The 17,031-nt window shown below is 40.1% G+C and overlaps 1 protein-coding gene across 2 annotated transcripts; it reads left to right on the top strand.

The window, feature by feature from the left end:
• Positions 1 to 2,270: 2,270 nt before the first annotated feature.
• On the top strand, positions 2,271 to 3,666 carry hoxd3a (homeobox D3a). 2 transcript variants are annotated; one of them, XM_085373918.1, is made up of 2 exons: positions 2,271 to 2,718; positions 2,915 to 3,666. In XM_085373918.1, the coding sequence occupies exons 1-2, from the start codon at positions 2,271 to 2,273 to the stop codon at positions 3,664 to 3,666; spliced, it is 1,200 nt and encodes a 399-aa protein (XP_085230044.1). The 2 variants fall into 2 exon arrangements, with proteins under 2 accessions (XP_085230044.1, XP_085230043.1); XM_085373917.1 differs by having other exon boundaries at positions 2,271 to 2,733.
• The last annotated feature ends 13,365 nt before the right edge of the window (positions 3,667 to 17,031 follow it).

Below are 17,031 nucleotides of genomic sequence, written 5' to 3'. Positions count from 1 at the left end.
AACAGGAGCTGTTTGTTTCTTTTTTTTACACTCACTGCAAATATAATTATCTGGAAGATTTCTGGGTTTGAAGTTCTGGTTTCCTTGCCGTCGGTCGAGCATCTTGTCCTGTTTCTCTTAGCGCTGAAAAGCTGCTGTGAATTTAGTCGAGACTTGGCTCTTCTTTAAGGCAAACTGTTCGTTGTTCATTAAACTATGACTTACTGCTGAATGACCCTAAGGTCACCTAAAACGCTTATGAGTGCTAGATATTTGGCCTGACTCTTTTGTACTAAAAGTGCACATGTCAGACTTTTCAGTCTCAAGAAAATGAAAGCAAAAGAAGAAGAAAAAAGTAAAAAAAAAAAAAAAAAAGTGAAATAAAAATAGACATACAATAAAAACGCTGGAAAATATGGAACTAAAGCCTCAGTTCTATTAAGCTACTATATTTTTCAATTAATTATCTAGAACTGTTTAGTTTAGCTTGAGTTTACACATAAATCTAAATTTAAAAAAAAATACTACAACTAAAAATGTATCACTCATTTTTAACACAACATGCATCGAAAATAACGCAGGGCTCAGACTAATAACAATACATTTATTTGTGTTATTATTTTTGTCTTTTAGGTCGAGATGGAAGCAGTGGTGAATGCTTGAGGGGTATAAAACAGATCTGCGCAGATTTCGGTGAGTAACGTTTTTTTAATGAAGGGAGAGGACAACACAGCCAACTGCTAACAAGGTGAAAGGGTGATTTGTTATTAGGCTACATATTTACGCTCACAGTGTTTCACAGGAGGCTTAAATCAAGAAAACAGACATGAAGGATGGTCTTAACCTGTACGTGTAATTATTTACGCAGGCCAGAGTCCAATTTCAGTAAGTCCCATTTCCTTTTTTAGCAGCGTTGCCGGAATTAAACAGTGAGAGCACACACAATAAGAAAATTAAAAAGAAAAAAAAAAGTAGAGTTTTTCAAGACCTCGCCAGTATCCCCGTGCCTTATTCAAAGCAGCAAAACAGCTCCGTGCTTTCCACCTCTGTGTTTAGCTGGAGACTCGCACTAAGCCAGAATGGAGGCATCATTTATAAACCGAGCCTCTTCATGGGAGAAGTCGCCGACTATGAAATTCTTTCCCTTGCCTTCCTCCTACGCTTAGTTTTACACTTCTGAGGGGCTGTGAGTCTTGAGGAGTGTTTTGCTTTTCATTCCCCTCTCTCAGGCCGTTTACAACCATAACATTTGCGGTCATAAATTTTGCCGCGGTCCAAACTGACAGGTGCAATTGTTATGCACGGCGCAGGCTGCACCTCGTAAAGCCACCAACATACAGTACAGGAGGGCCCCTTTGATATTTTTGTTTCGGCTTACTTTAAATGTTGTCATGCTTTTTATCATATTGGTAAAATAATGAGAATATTAATAATAATTTTTTGGTTTTCAAAAATATCCTCCAAAAGTTTAAAAAAGATAATTCAAGATAATTAGACATAAATCTTTAAGAAGAAAACCGACCAAGCAGCCAAATTATAATGTTTGAGATGTGCGTAAAGGCTGGTGAAATGTCATATTTAACCCAGCCCAACCCAACCCATCTTTCTCTCTCTCTCACTCTCACTCTATCCCTCCCTTTCTCTCTCTCCCTCTCTCTCTGTCTCTCTCTCTGTCTCTCGCTCTCGCTCTCTCTTTCTAACCCTCTCACACGGCTACATTTTTATATGAACAGTGCGGGAGTTCAGTGTTGTGCTTCTTGCGCTCTTCAACATGCGATCCTAATGCCTGTGCGCGCGTGAACAATGAATGCATTAGGGGCTTTGTCAGGCCTTGTGATTACTGAAAAGGGTATTGTGTGTACGTGTGTGTCAAATGCTGATTCAGCTTATTTGCAAGGGACTCCCAGAGCCTCCCAGAGGGTCCTTTTAGTCCAAGTTAAACTTTAACTGTTTTGTGCCAAGAAACGAGTCGAACGAGCTGGAGATGAAGCATTGTCATAGACAGTTTGAAGACATTTGGTGCTTTTCTAATTTAATTGCTCTAGTTGTTTAATTAGAAAGCACCAAATGCTCTATACAGTAGCTTCAGTCTGGGCCAAGCAAGCTGTGCCTTTTGGTTTAATGTGGATTTCAAACGCTGCATCTCACACATTCTGTGGCGTTACAGTGAGAGATGTTTCTTTTTATAGGTCACAGAGTGGAGCAGCGGTGGGAAACACCAATCACGTAAATAAACAACACTCATGCAACTGGATAAAGCTTCACTGGCTTACTGGCTTTGAATCCACAAAATGCAGAAAGCAACATACTACGACAACTCTGGACTTTTTGGAGGCTACACCTACCCCAAACCAGACTCTTACAACTATGGGCCCGCACACCAGTCCTATCCTACTTCAAACATAGACAGCGACTACCAGGGCTCAGTTTGTCCCATTCAGACAGCTGCAGTCCGGCCACCAGCCCTAAAAGACAGTGACCTGAACGGAGACTGCATGCGACAAAGCAGCAGTCAAAATAACAACAACAACCAAGCGACTAGTATTTCAGAGCAGCAGGCTCCTCCACTGTCTGCATCTTCCCCTAGCTCCAACAGCTCTGCATCTCAGAAGAAGAAATCCCCATCCAGCAGTGCTTCCAGCAGTGCCACACCAGCCCTCACCAAGCAGATATTCCCCTGGATGAAGGAGACCCGACAGAACTCAAAGCAGAAGAACTCAAACAACTGTGCCACCGCAGGTAGTGATCATGATGGTGACGTGTATGTGTAGTGTCTGTGTATGTTGTGTGAGCGTGTAGAGGTGTGTTTGGGTAGGGAGGGATCAGGGTGGGGGGGTGGGGGGGGGGGGGGGGGGGTCTTGATGTGCATGGAATTTATAAATTATTCCTCACATTGTTCAAAAGACCCTAAGATGATTCTGTGATTCCTTCACAGGTGGTGAAGTGAGTGATGAGAAAAGCCCACCGGGACCAGCGTCCAAACGGGTCAGAACTGCTTACACCAGCGCGCAACTTGTGGAGCTGGAGAAGGAGTTTCACTTTAACCGCTATCTTTGTCGTCCTCGGAGGGTGGAAATGGCAAATCTGTTGAATCTCACCGAGCGCCAAATAAAGATCTGGTTTCAAAACAGGAGGATGAAATACAAAAAGGACCAGAAGTCTAAAGGGCTGGCGCACTCCCCCCTGGGACATTCCCCGGATAGAAGCCCGCCGCTGAGTGGCCCAAATCACATTGGATACTCTGGCCAGCTCCAAAATGTGAACAGCCTCAGCTATGACGCACCCTCACCCCCGTCCTTTGCCAAACCCCAGCAAAATATGTACGGCTTGGCCGCGTACACGGCACCCTTGGGTGGCTGCATCCCACAACAGAAGAGATACCCGGGCTCCGAGTACGAACACCACGGCATGCAGAGCAACGGCAGCTTTGCCAACGCCAATTTGCAAAGCAGCCCCGTTTACGTGGGTGGGAATTTTGTTGATTCCATGCCAGCCTCGGGCCCCATGTTCAACCTCGGCCATCTTCCCCACCCCTCATCCACCAGTGTGGACTACAGCTGTGCCGCACAGATCCCAGGAAACCACCACCATGGACCCTGTGATCCCCATCCCACATACACAGACCTCACCTCTCACCAAGCGTCTCAGGGAAGGATTCAGGAAGCGCCTAAACTGACGCATTTGTAATATGTGGTTTCGCGTGTGTGCGTGTGCGTGCGCGTGTATGTTTGCGTGTGTGTGTGCCAAGATTATGTTGCGCTCTTTTTTTATTACCTCACTAGTCTAATAACTACACTCCAAGCGAGTCGTGTGTATTATTACAGTATTATTGATATTACTATTAATGCTATTGTGTAATTATTTTCTAAATAATACAGCTTTGTCCATTTCTCTTGAATATTTGGGGATGCGGAGAAGCAGATAGCCCGGTTGTCAGTAGTTCTTTTTTTGTTCTTGTTTTTTCTCAAGTGCAATGCGCAATTGTTTTTTTTTTCTTTTTGACTGAGTATTTCATGCCATTACTTGAAGGTAAGTCTTGTAGATCACAAAAATAGAAGCGCATCCTTAGCGAGAAGGATTTTTAGGGAAGTTTTTCGTCTGTTTGTTAGGCTCTCATTTCCCCCCGCGCACACCCCAATTTATTTATTGTTTTGTATTTTTCTTTTGATTTGCATAATCTTTTGTACTAGCATATAGCCTATTTATTATTTAATTACTTTTGTATTGCACATTATTTATCGTTTATATGCGAGTATTTATACGTGTGGAGTTTGTTGTAAGATTGGACAGATCAGTGCACTTGGAAGTGTGGGCAAAACAGGGTTTGGAAAATGCTATGACTCGCAATGTGTTGTTGGTATATAAAAAAGAGCATTTCTAATTGTAAATCTGGGACAAATGGGACATTTTATAGTGTATAAACATCACTATATGTCCATGGTTATTCTTGTGTCAAATCTTAAGCAAAACGTAGACTATCGAAGTATCAAATATTATACACACCAGCATGTCATTTTGTGTAGTCCATTGCTATTTTTTATTTGTCTTCCATTGTTATTCCATTCAGTTGGATATCCATAAATTTATGAAACCCTAATGATATTGAAATGTTATATTTTATTGTGTTCAACATTTTGTAAATAAAGTGCTTAAACTTCGTTTTTTATTGCATTTTGTTGATTTCCTTTTCTTTTCCCCCTTCTTTCTTTTTCAACAAACCCTGCAGCAGGAACTCTGGTTACCCTGCAGCTTCTCATTATTTTTAATTTCTCATTCAGCTGCTGCTGTTGCTGCCAGTGAATCTGTCAGGTAACTGTGCCGAGGAGGCGTATTGACCCACAGCTTTACTGTACAGCCTAAACGGGGAGAGACAATCAATAATTAGACACCAGGATATCTAAAACTCATCAGACGGCTCTATGCTTCCAATGCAAAGTGCATTTCAGCGGAATAAAAGGCTCTGGAGGTTATTGATGTTTTATTGGTATGAGGGAAGTGAGTCTACGGGCTTATTGCATCTTCCACATGTCACTTATCTTCTTCTTTTTTTTTTTTAGAGACGGCCACATGATTAGCCTCCTGCTTGCTGAGACAAGAAAATAAGCTCAATTTTCCAGCAAAGACCAAAGCCTAATCACTGACTACTGTCTAATTGATTGGTGCACAGCGAGACTGAGCATATATAGTCTCGCTTAATATATATATATATATATATATATATATATATATATATATATATATATATATATATATATATATATATATATATATATATATATATATATATATATACACACGACCATTTGTTTTCATGGTCGGTGTAAGACAAAGCAGACTGGTGACAAAACAGAAAAATACACGGCGATTCCTTGACACAGGACAAGATGCAGAGGGGTGTGTGACTAAGAGAGAGAGGGAGAAAGAGAGAGAGCAGTTCATCCTTTATTGCTCCTGGAGAGCCATTTCAAAGCTCATTAATCAAAAACTCGTCGCTTTCAGACTCCTAGCTGATCCCTCCTCCTCGTGAACAAAGCATTTGCATTCCAAATCCAAGTAACACATTTCTAACCGAACAGGCCAATCTTTAATGGTGGTGGTGGTGGTGGGGGAGCTGGGGAGAAGAAGAAAAAAGGAAGGGGGGGGGGGGGGGGGCTGTGGCAGTTGGAATCTGTGTTCACATTTTCCAAGATGATATATCCCTGGATTTAAGAGCGCATGAAGGAAAATGAAACTCTTGTCACAGAAATCATCAGTGGCTTTAATTCACTGTGGCTCTAATTCAGAGTGAGCCCCCACCCCAGAAGTTTCACAAACATCAGCCGCTGAACTGAGCGTGATTCACGGTTATATTAACGGCGGCGTTTGTACGTTCAGTCCGTGCTGTGCCACAAACAAATCCATCTTGCATTTTGTCTCTGAGCTACTGCAACACAAATCATCAGTATTCCGTGGATGGCGGCCATTTTAACCCTGGGTGGGTTCCCCCCACCACCGCCACCTCCCTCTTTCTGCACCTCACATGTAATTTATGAAGCTTAAAATAGTTCTCATAAAAACAACAACTTTAGCACCGAGGAAGATAATATTAATTGTTTTCCTGGGATTTTCGGGCAATTTTAAGTTCCAATGAAAATACAATTTTATTATTTACATGCAAGTAAGTGAAATAATGATCATATAAATAAATATTTAAATTAAAAACAAAAACACAGCTGAATAAGTAGAGGACCGTTTCCCCACTGTTTTGGCTAACTTGTGAGGCTAAGTGGAAATCTGCATCCTCCAGCTTGGAAATAATGCAAGTTAAAATCTAATTTACGAGGCAACAAATGGAGCAAATTGTGTTTTAGATTTTATCCACGTCATAATGCCCCTGATTTTGAAAATTAACCACGGGTGTAGCTGAGATCAAATTCAGCACTGTGGCATACAAAAAAAGAAAAAGAAAAAAAAGCAAGTTACACCTCAGCTGGAAATAGCAGCGGCACAGTTCCGTTGCCTGCGGCTGCCGAGTAAAAAAATAAAAAATAAAAAAAGACATTCTAACCCTACAAAGAAGAAAAAACCATGGTTAGAAAACTGTGCAGAGAGGTGGTGTTTTACAGAATCCTGGGTTTGAATTTTGTCCATGCAAACTGAGGAAAAGGTGAGGTTGGGGAGAAATATCATTACAGTGATTGTCAATTAAGCACATGCAACTGGTTATGGTGAAATTACACATGCACTTTATCCTGTATAGACTGTGTATTAAATACATTTTTAAATGATGGCTTAAAAAGAGAAGTAGTACATTTAATTAAACACGAAAGCATTTGTTGGAGCAGGCTGTGCAGCGCATTTTGCGCTCCTGATTGGACACAAAGCCGACAGGCCACGCCTTCTCAGTGGAGAGTAATATTTACATATGGCGAAGTAGTGTTACTGTTTTAATGAGAACAAGAGCTTCTAACAGCATTTAAACTCATCTGTATTCAGGACATCCTGCAAAAAACATTTTTTTTGGTGAGGGGTTCATGTATGCTGTCTCTGCTGAAGATCAGGAGCTGTACAACAAGGGAGGAATCCAGCTGTTCATTCAAACTGTCTGAGGTAAACTAGAAAAGGTACCCTTTCTTTATACAGGCAGGGTCCCAAATTCATTCGTACTGAAAGACGCGAAACAATTATTTAATCAGATCTCAAAGAAAGTTACTACGTCGGCATTGGCATAACATATCGCGATGTCTCCTTTGTGTAAGTGAGCAGCGTTCATCTCCATCCCGATGTGTGTGTATGGGGAGGGGGGTCATTGTTTGTTACCCGCGCTGGTTCAAGAGAAAAGAGAGCTGTAGTCGTGGAAAAAGCTGCAGAAGAAGCCCTTGTTTTAAGATTAGAGCTGTACTGACATCTAGTTTCTTTCAATGTCTTTATGCTTTTGTTAAAGGACTCCTTGGCTGCTCTGTTTGCACCTGATTGTGGATTACAGAGCATCGGATCAAGACTGAACTTCACAGCAAGCAGCTGAGTGACCTGGGAGATGAGTTTCAGCTTTAAAAAATGTGTCGTAAAGGCAGGGCTGGTACTTAGTTTGAAACGGATTTTTGGCTGACGAGCGTGATATTAAAAAAGGGGGATGAGGGGCAAGGTCTGTTTTGTTTGTCTTATCATTAAATCCACAAATTAAAATTAAGAAAGTGACTAAAGTGCTCTAGTTCTGATATTAGAGAATCAACTGTAAAGTATTAGGATGTCTTGCTGTAGATTTGTGGCTTTACAAAATTTGAAATCAGTAAGAACAAAGCACAGCAAAGGAAATAAAAAAAAGCTCACGTTAATGTTGTTTTTTGTTTGTCTATTCACATTCTTTTTATGCTTTTTTCCTGGTGTAAGAACAAACCAGTGTAATGTTATGCCTACTGTAAGATGATGAAGCATAAGTTTCAGGTTGATTGTGCCATTATGTAACACTTAGTGTTTTCAGTTACTCCATGGACTGTTTAATAGCATAATTTAATTCATGTCAACAAAATCCAGATCCTCCAAATAAAAGGATTAGTTTGACTTGAACGGGTGTGTTCTTTTTAATATTCATTCACTTCCTTTCTTCTCTTATCTAAACTAATCACAAAATACAGGACAGGAACAGCTCTGCAGAAATTCCCACCTCTCCAGAACCACCCTGTTGTTCCAGAGCATGTTTTATGCAATATCATATCTAATTTTTATTGTAAAACCGACAGGCAGGATTTAATTTCTTTCCTCATAGAGTCGTTCGCTAAGCCTTTGGCATCAGGCAGCAGGAAAGATGATCTTTCACACACACCCTGACCATCTGTAAACAGTGACAGAGGATGTGAATGTCAGAGGACACCACTGCCAGAAGTCCTTCCTTCTATGGCCTCTGCTGTCATCAGGGATCTACCAAACTGTGTGTGGTTGGATGAGCAAAACAGGCAGACACTTTTTTCCCCCTTAGGAAGGTCATACAGTAAGTAGGTGTTATTTTGCAACCTGTAAAGTCTGCACTTCTCCTCCTCAAAGGAAATGAACTACACAACTACTTTATTTAACTACTTTTGTTCTGCAGTTGTTTATGCCCGCGGAACAACAAATGTGAAAACATTACCAAAGAGCTAAACACAGCACTGGATACTGTCTGTTAATAAACCACTGACTGATATTTGTTCTTGGTTTGCACAGTCCAGATCTGATGCAACTAAAGTACTGACAATAGTTTTTTCATGCTGGCAGCTCCTACTCCTAAAACATGCCTGTACAGCTCACTGAAAAGGATTTCCAGTGAAGTTATGCATAGCATAACAGTAGGGCTACGGTGTGTTTCTTTCAATAAGAGCATGCAGTAGATGAAAATTGACCATAAAAAGAGTGAAAATTGATGTCATACTAAAATGAGAAGAGCTGGTACTTTAATTCATGGTTCTTGTGTTGAGCTTGTGTCCTGTTGAGTCATGAAACACATTAACCGTGAGAAACCTGCAGCCAAACGAATAACAGTAGCTGAGGAACCTCCCCACATGGATCATGCATTGTGTCACAGAAACTGATGTGCGTGGATTTATCGCAGCTCTTATGTGTTAGTGATATTGATATAATTGTAACTGTTATAAATGACTCACTCGTCCGGGTATGATTTAGAGGGCTTGGCCAAAAAGGCTCTACTCCTCCTTCCTTGTGTGAAAGATAGCTCACTGATGTGAGGAAACCTGAAGTAATTCATACATTACGCAAGCCTTTGACTGCAATGCTCTGATAGTCTATATCAAAAAGTATTAGTGCCTGTACCCTTTTCTGATGCTCTTATGGATTTCCTTCTTGGTATTTTCTGTATGAAATTATGAGTGAATAAATTGCATCTTCATTTATCTTCGAAAAAACCTTCTGTGCTGACTGTGATACTCAGCTCTCAGCACTTTACATAATTATATTAGTCTTCTGCTACACCACGAAATTGATTGCCCAAGAAAATGAACCTGGCTTATGCTATAAATTACACCTATGGATCATAAGAAATGTGTTATTTTGTTTAAAATAGTACCTAATATAATTAGAGCTCTAATTCATGGCAAGCTACAAGTGTGGCTATTACAGTAACAGGGTTTGGAATTTAATCTGTCTCCTGGATAAAGAATGATCCTGTGTGGTTTTCATTTGTAATCCCAGACACATTATTTCAGTAAAATAGTCTGTGACTTTTAGATATGAGAGATGGATTGTTGAATGAATAACTATATTCATAAGTTTCTGTATTAAAGTTAACAATTCATCCAAGGAAGTTTCAACGGTCAATCCTACAGCCTGCCCTGTTTTACTCTGGAAGCCATTTTCTTGGGAATATTTGCCAGTGTCATCTTTGCTGGAAAGCCTACAGCAGAACACAAGCAAACACCTGATTGAAATATTTACAGGAGAGGAGAATGACACCTGAAAGATTTACACTGATGGGTGATGTTGTTCAAATCATGGAAATGTGTATTTAAAGGATAAGGCTGTCACTGGTTTGCGTTTCCCTTCGCATTAACAAATTCCACAAAAAGGACCAAAACCAACAGCGTGCTAATAGGTCTTTCAAAACTGTCCAACTTTCCTGCTGTGTCTGACTCATTCTGCCCCGGGCCAATTTGCTCCCTCCGAAGATGTAATTTTCCAAAGACCACTACAAATAGTTTCATTTTAAAACATAGATTAATGGTGCATTTGTTGAGGACTTTGTGTTTCAGGCACACTTTAATAAATACAGTACTTGGTGCTGGGGAAACTGTACAAGGGTTAGACTCCACATCAACCACTGTGCCTACATCCATTGCATTGAAACACTTAACATTTCTTATTACAGACAGGAATAAACTATAACACCACCACTACCTGTGCTTAAGTTATCCATGCTTGTTGGACCACTTCATTGTTGGTTTTGGTCATTTTTGGAGATCTGTGCAGCAATAAAATGATAATAACACCACCTTTAACTGTCAGTTAAGTAATTATTTATCCCATAATGTCTTCCACATTACCTTTGAAAATTACAGCACTATTTCTTGTGATAAAGTATGAAATAAGGTTGATCATTTGTGTAGTTTAACACAGTCTTGTTACCATGCCTTGAATTGATTTGAGAGATTGTGCATTTCAAATACTTCTAATCATAATCAGGCATCAAATATTGAAAGAATCTTTGTTATCTTTAAAAACTATCACTGTGTCTGTCTATGCCACGCATTAGGTAAGCTTATTTGACCTTACTGATTACTTTCTTCAAATTTCTAATTTTGTCAAATGTAATTGTTTCACTGTTATAACAGCAGCAAATTTAAAGGAAAACGTTAAAGTCTCATTTTATATTTCTGTTTTCTTTGGAGACATATGGCAAAGCCCTAAGATTTATTTGTCTAACCAGTATAACCCAAGTCTCACATAAATTTTTAGATTTTTTTAAATCACCTTTTGGTTTGGACTACATCTGATCTGACCTCACTGACCTCAAGTTAAAATCTACTATGTAACAGTCGACTATAGATTATTATTATTTTTTATGTTAAGCCCATTTAAATAAAACATTTAAAGAAGATCAGCTTTCTTTTGCTGGAAACTTGGTATCTTAAAATAAGATAAAATGATTGAAAATAAGATTAGTGCTGGGTGTGTTTACTTATAGCAACAGTTCACAATTAAGTTAACAGCCAACTATAACAACCAATGAGGATCCATGTGAAAGGATGACAGACACCATGGCTCCAGTCATCGCAGTGCTGGTCACTTTGATCTAGCAGACTCACATATCGAGACAACTATTGGATCACTTTGGCAATTTGTACTGACAATAATTCCTCTGGGGGGGGGACTTTAGTGTTCTCTTGTTTCTTTAGTGCCACATCAAGGTGATGTTTTTAGTTTGGGGTAAAAAAAATTATTATCACATTTGATTCTGACTTTTATGCTCCCCCGGAGGATGAATCTCAGTTTCAGCATAGCGATCCCTGACTTTTCCTGTAGTGTCACCAGCTGGCTAATGTTACTACTACTGTGGTTGAAATATCTCAACATATCCTTGATGGATAGGGCCAAAATCTGCTGCAGGCTTTCATGATACCCAGAGGATGGATGCATGCCAATAACTTTTGTAATTTTTTTAACTGTTCACTTAGAATTCAAGCAAATAAAAGCCTCAACCTTGAGATGGGAGATTTTGTCCCAGCAAACAAGCCAAAACACCAAAACTGTCAAGACACAAACAAATGACAGTCATTTAATAAAATTACAGATCTTGCCATCTTATAGACAGTTTGCAGTGTCTCCCTTTTGAAATTACCAGTCTTAGGAACATTTCCTACTTCTGTTGTTCTCCTTACCTACAGGCCTCTGCATTACAATCTAAAATCCAAGAGCGCAGAGGCAGCTTGCAGGGTTAAGTAATTCTGCACCATCGAGAAAGACATTTGATTTCATTTGTAGTGTGTCTTGCAGCGGGCGGAGGTGAGCCCACCTTTGGCTGCGGGAGGAGTGAAGCGGCACACATATCTAGTGCTGGGAGACACAAAATTGACAATGCATTTATCTTTGAATAATGTAAATGTCCTGAGAATACGGTGGCAGTGGTCCTGGTGTGTCCACCGAGGGTGCAGGGCTGTCACACACCGAGCTCTCTGGCCCCGCTGCAGCATAATGTAGCCTCCGGCTCCCCTCGAGCATCCCGCTGCTATGCTCTGCTCTGCCTCAGGCCCACATTCCTGCTTCAGCACACTGCACTAGCTCCCCACTTAATTTACACTCTGGTAGGAGAGGGAGTTAATGCAGAAAAGCCTGCCAAGTTGAATCTTATCTTCTTTCCCTCTTAAGCGCGAGCTAGTTCAAAGCATAGGTGGAAGGCGGTGGTATTTTTCCTGCACATCTGTGTGATATTTGTCTATCAGAATGTTAAACATAAAATGAAATCAGAGATGTGTGATGAGGCTACACACTTCCCGTGTTTGAATAGCTTCTATTATCTTAAGTAGTTGGCATAACTTAAATGGTTCTATGAATAGTGTGAGTTATTGTGTCCAAGAAATGTGCAGCCTCGTGACTAAAACATGTATTGTTTAAAATGGATGGTTCCTGGCAGGCTGACAGTGCTGTTCAGTGAGGCAAAGTGCCAGTAAATTGTTTGTCTTCTGCAGTGCAGCCCTATAATTCTTCTGGGAACCAATGGCATTGTGTTTGCCAAAGAGAATAATGATAGATGGGATAAAATCAAACTAGAGGATTTTGGGATGCACTCTGACCACCAGGCATAATCTGAATTCATTTGTGTCCCCAGAAATAGTGCCATTGTTACCTTTCTGAATTCCCAGTATTCGTCTGTCCCTGTCTGATTTTTTATTTTTATTTTTTTTTTGTGGGGGGGGGGGGGAGAGATTGTGTACTGTGTACGTAATGATTAATATCATCACATTTCTTATTCAGTTATTACAATTTCAGTCTGTTTATTGCCCGCATTGAAATGGTACACCTATACATTCATGTACAGTCTGCCATGAGTACCATTGGACTATACAGGAGCTGTATGAATAGAACTATGAACCAATTAACGCAACTGTAATAAGCACTGGCTTGTAATGACTCCAGTTCTGAGGTGTAAATGTAAATGCGCAATCTGCCTGTTCAAGTGTCCTGCTGGCCCAACAACAGGATCACATCTCCATCTGTTCTCTCTCTGGAGTGGCCAGACAATACATTTCCCCCCGCCAGACGTTCCCATTTGCTCGAGCAGAGGTTTTTCCAGCTATTTCTATGGTTACAGGCAGGATAAGTGCCCTGACTGTTTGCTTACAGTTCTCTGACCAGAACTAGTCTTTTCTCATTTGCAGAGACACTTGGGCTTTTTTTTTTTTTTGCTGAGAAATATTTAAATGTGCTATCCTTGGCTTTCAAGCGTTTTGTTGCTGCTGCTGCAGTTCCACAGGACGCGAGAAGCGAAAGACGAGCACGGCTGTCAGTGGAGTGTGATTTGTTGCAAGCCCAGCCTTGCCAACTGTGAGGTACTGAGGTGTGACCATAGAGATGCCTACAGTCGCCTCAGGGCCAGCCAGTCAATTACACAATACTGCCTACCCAGAGCAACGATATGTGCTCAGTAATGGACCAACGGCAGACAGGCCTCACAATTGTTTATACTGATGCCATTGATAGAGATTTTTTTTTTTTGTTAAAAGATTTTCATTTTCATTCTGTCAAATAACGCATTGGTCACCTGTGAAAATGATTGTGTCTGCATGAGAGTCTGTTTGCAGTACAGTGAGAATTTGTATTAGGATATTTTCAGCAGGCTGTATCAAAAGAGTAATACTGTGGACCTCGACTGTTTATGAGGACCATGTGTGGGAAACTCCAAGCAGGTCCTTGCTCAAAGCAACAAAAAAGATGCCTCTTCTTTGTGAAGCACTTTATCGGGTGGATGCAGATGTGCTTTTTGTTGGAACCTTGCACCTCATCCATTACACGCAGTCTGCCAGAGAGATAGTGCAGAATGAATCCATTCAAAAGGTCTATGACAGGGCCTGCTGCTCAGCTGAACTTTCTGTGAACTAGGCTCAACAGCGGGATCCATGCATCAAAAAAAAAAAAGAAGTTATTTCTCTTTGCTGCTCTGGCCTGTGTTTCATGCAGATTGCTACTATCATCACGTCTGGCATCCTCATGTATCAATCTGTCAATCTGATATTTGTTTGAGGGCTGTATCTGTCTCCGAGGATTCAATCTCTGAAAGAATAAGTGTGAGCTTGGAATTTTGTGAGCATCTTGATGCAACAAGGTAAGATTTTGTTTTTTGCAGTTTTTGCATTCTATATTTTTTACAGCTTATAAAAGCTGTAAATTAGTTTGTTTGTTTTTTGCATGGATACAGAACAATAATTGTATTACTTTTATAGTCTCTATTACTATAGTATAACTGTTTTCATTTGCCTTATAAGGACCATATGATATTTAAAATTATGTTGTAGTTATTGTTTTTGTAGCTTCAAATACATGAATGAATATCTTGGGAATATGCTGGAGTGTTAGTAGGTGGATTTAGATAGCGCTAGGCAAGCAGCTAAGCTATGATAACAAAATATGGGCTGTAACCCTGTATTTCTCAAAGAGGTTTGAAAGTAGGCTTAATCTTTTGGTCAAAAAATGCCAGACAGATATTTTTCAAAAATATTTCTTTAAGGCATTATGTTTAAATTATTCACACTACCATTAACATTTACAGGGAGGTGTTAGAGATATTAATTTCTATACCAGCAGCAACTTAAGGAGTAGTTGTGCAGTACAGCAGCATATCTGTTTTTAGCCTTTCTTCTATTGCCCATTCATTGTACTCATTAAACACACTCGCTAAGGTTTCATTTGTTTGGAAATAGCAAATCGATGCCGGTCCTTGAGTTTCATTTGAAATGATGCCTGTATTGACTGTTGTGGACAAGCCTTGTACACAAGTCATGTATCAGTCTACAAGGAAGTTAAACAAACTAAAAACGACCCCACAATGAGAAAAGGGGAAACTGAAACACAGTAAAGTCTAGAGATCGTCCGAAATTATGTACTAGGTTAGAATCACATGTGTGCTGGTTTTGTGTTCTCATTCATTTTGAATACGAATGAATATTTTCAGAAACTTTGCTGGTATGAAAATCTGTATTATCAGTCATTATTAATAGAAAATATATAATACAGTTTACCCATAAGTGATGTTTCACAGTTACAGTTGTGATTTGTTTTTCTTTATTAGCTTCTCATAATAAAATAATTTTTAAAATGCTCCAGTTCAAGCAAAAAGGCATCTCTGACCACTAATGCTACAGAGACTCTGGCACTATTGCCATAGACCTTGGGTTGCAATATGAAAAGTCAGTGGACACAATTTAATTTCTGTCAGCAGTCAGGCTCCACAGCCACAATGGATTTCTTTTATGCCTTAGCCTCTGACTCTCACCAAGCATCTGTGTGAATGGAAAACACAGTTTCTCCTAAACCCCTTCTTCCCCTCCCCTCCACCCACTGCTTCTGCCCTTAAGGTGCATTTCATCCACATAGAAAATGAAGTTATATCTGAACTTCGACCAATAGTCTTGGTTGCCCAGGGGAAAGCTCGCCTTAGTGTGGCCAGGCAGCAGAGACTGCACAGGGCTACACAAGTCCATCAATCTCCCTCTGTTCTGCACAATGCCTGCATACATACCATAACCATTTGAAAAATATTTGCTGATATGAAGTGGGTTCTTTCTTTAACACAAAATGCAGAAATTATGTTAAACACTACATTTTTTCTGGAGTTGTGTTACACATTAGATTTCTTTATTGGTTCAAACGGTCCTGACTCTTTATTGTTACAGCTGCAGCATCTTAGACGAGTCATTAGGACCCGTCTTGGTGTAAAATCCTCGGACCTCTTGTCCTGAAGCTGCGTGTTGAAGGGTTGGATTTTGTCCAAAAGCCCCTGAGTAAAGCCCTCTGATGAAAAATGTCTTGCTGACAGCTCGGGTGCTGTAAATGTTCAAAATGTGACTGCTGCCACTCCTAATGACATGTAGAAGAGCAGCGTGTTTGTGGCTCTTTTGCTTATGGTGACTGACAGCTCTCAAGTCTGGTTTGACTGACAGGAAAATAAATTACACAATTTTCTTCTTCAGAGGTGCTGACATTAGATTTCTCTGGGCAAGGGCTTGTTGAATGTGAAGAGTTTGTACACATAACCAGACCACCATGCAATATCTTGGACCGCTATTAGCAATGGATCAAATCTTCAGAATAAATTGTGGGCTCTGGGATGAGAGTCTAGATTTAGCCCAGCTGCCCTTTTCCCCTTCTTTTTTTAGCTTCACAGCTGTGGCTCTGGAGGTAGAGTGAGCTGTCTACAAGTCTGAAGTTTAGTAGTTTAATCCCAGGCAACTATATCCTTGGGTAAGATACCAAACCCCGAGTTGCCCTTGATGCATCCATCGGAGTGTGGGTGTGTGTGAATTTTAGACAAGGTATTTCAGTATATTAAAAAAAAAAGCTCTTGTTTGAATGTGTGTGTGTGACTGAGTGAATGCGGCATGTAGTAAAGAAATGCTTTGAGTGCTAGGTTAAAATAGTAAATGGTAAATCTGCCCATTTACCATTTATCTTACTGGTCTAACCAGCTTCAGGACAGCAGTCATCTGTTTTTTGCTAAAAAGCTCTGATGAATCTGTGCTACATACTTAGCACCAAATTTAGGATACACCAAATAAATACTTAGCTGGTGAGGACAGCAAGCTTTTGGGGTATATAAAGAGCCTTCTCCCTTAGAATATACAAAAAACAAAAAACGAGTGCAGCATCAACATCCATCAATGGCCACATGGTTTTGCATGAGATGTTATCCAATCACGTTGATGCCTTTTTACTGTGACACTGTGAAATTTCATTAATGACATGTTGCTAACCTTTTCGGATTTCTGCCATCTCATTATAAATCACATCACCTGCCACTAGGACGTTGTTTCACACAACTCTTCAAACCTCCTCAGCTTTTGCTGTTTTAGTTTCAGTACTCTATGTATGTAACTC

Source organism: Diplotaxodon limnothrissa, linkage group LG16 (genome assembly GCF_057381915.1).
Source record: "Diplotaxodon limnothrissa isolate DT_005_m linkage group LG16, D_limnothrissa_male_GT1.1, whole genome shotgun sequence".
Classification (NCBI taxonomy): Eukaryota; Metazoa; Chordata; class Actinopteri; order Cichliformes; family Cichlidae; genus Diplotaxodon; species Diplotaxodon limnothrissa.
Note: the sequence above shows the minus strand (reverse complement) of the source record. Positions and strands in the feature narration are given on the sequence as shown.

What these genes read in the sequence shown, in the direction of transcription:
- hoxd3a (XM_085373917.1), top strand. Translation starts at nt 2,271, where the DNA reads ATGCAGAAAGCAACATACTACGACAACTCTGGACTTTTTGGAGGCTAC. An exon ending in CGCAGGTAGTGATCATGATG is followed by an intron (nt 2,734 to 2,914) that starts GTGACGTGTATG and finishes ATTCCTTCACAG; the next exon opens with GTGGTGAAGTGAGTGATGAG.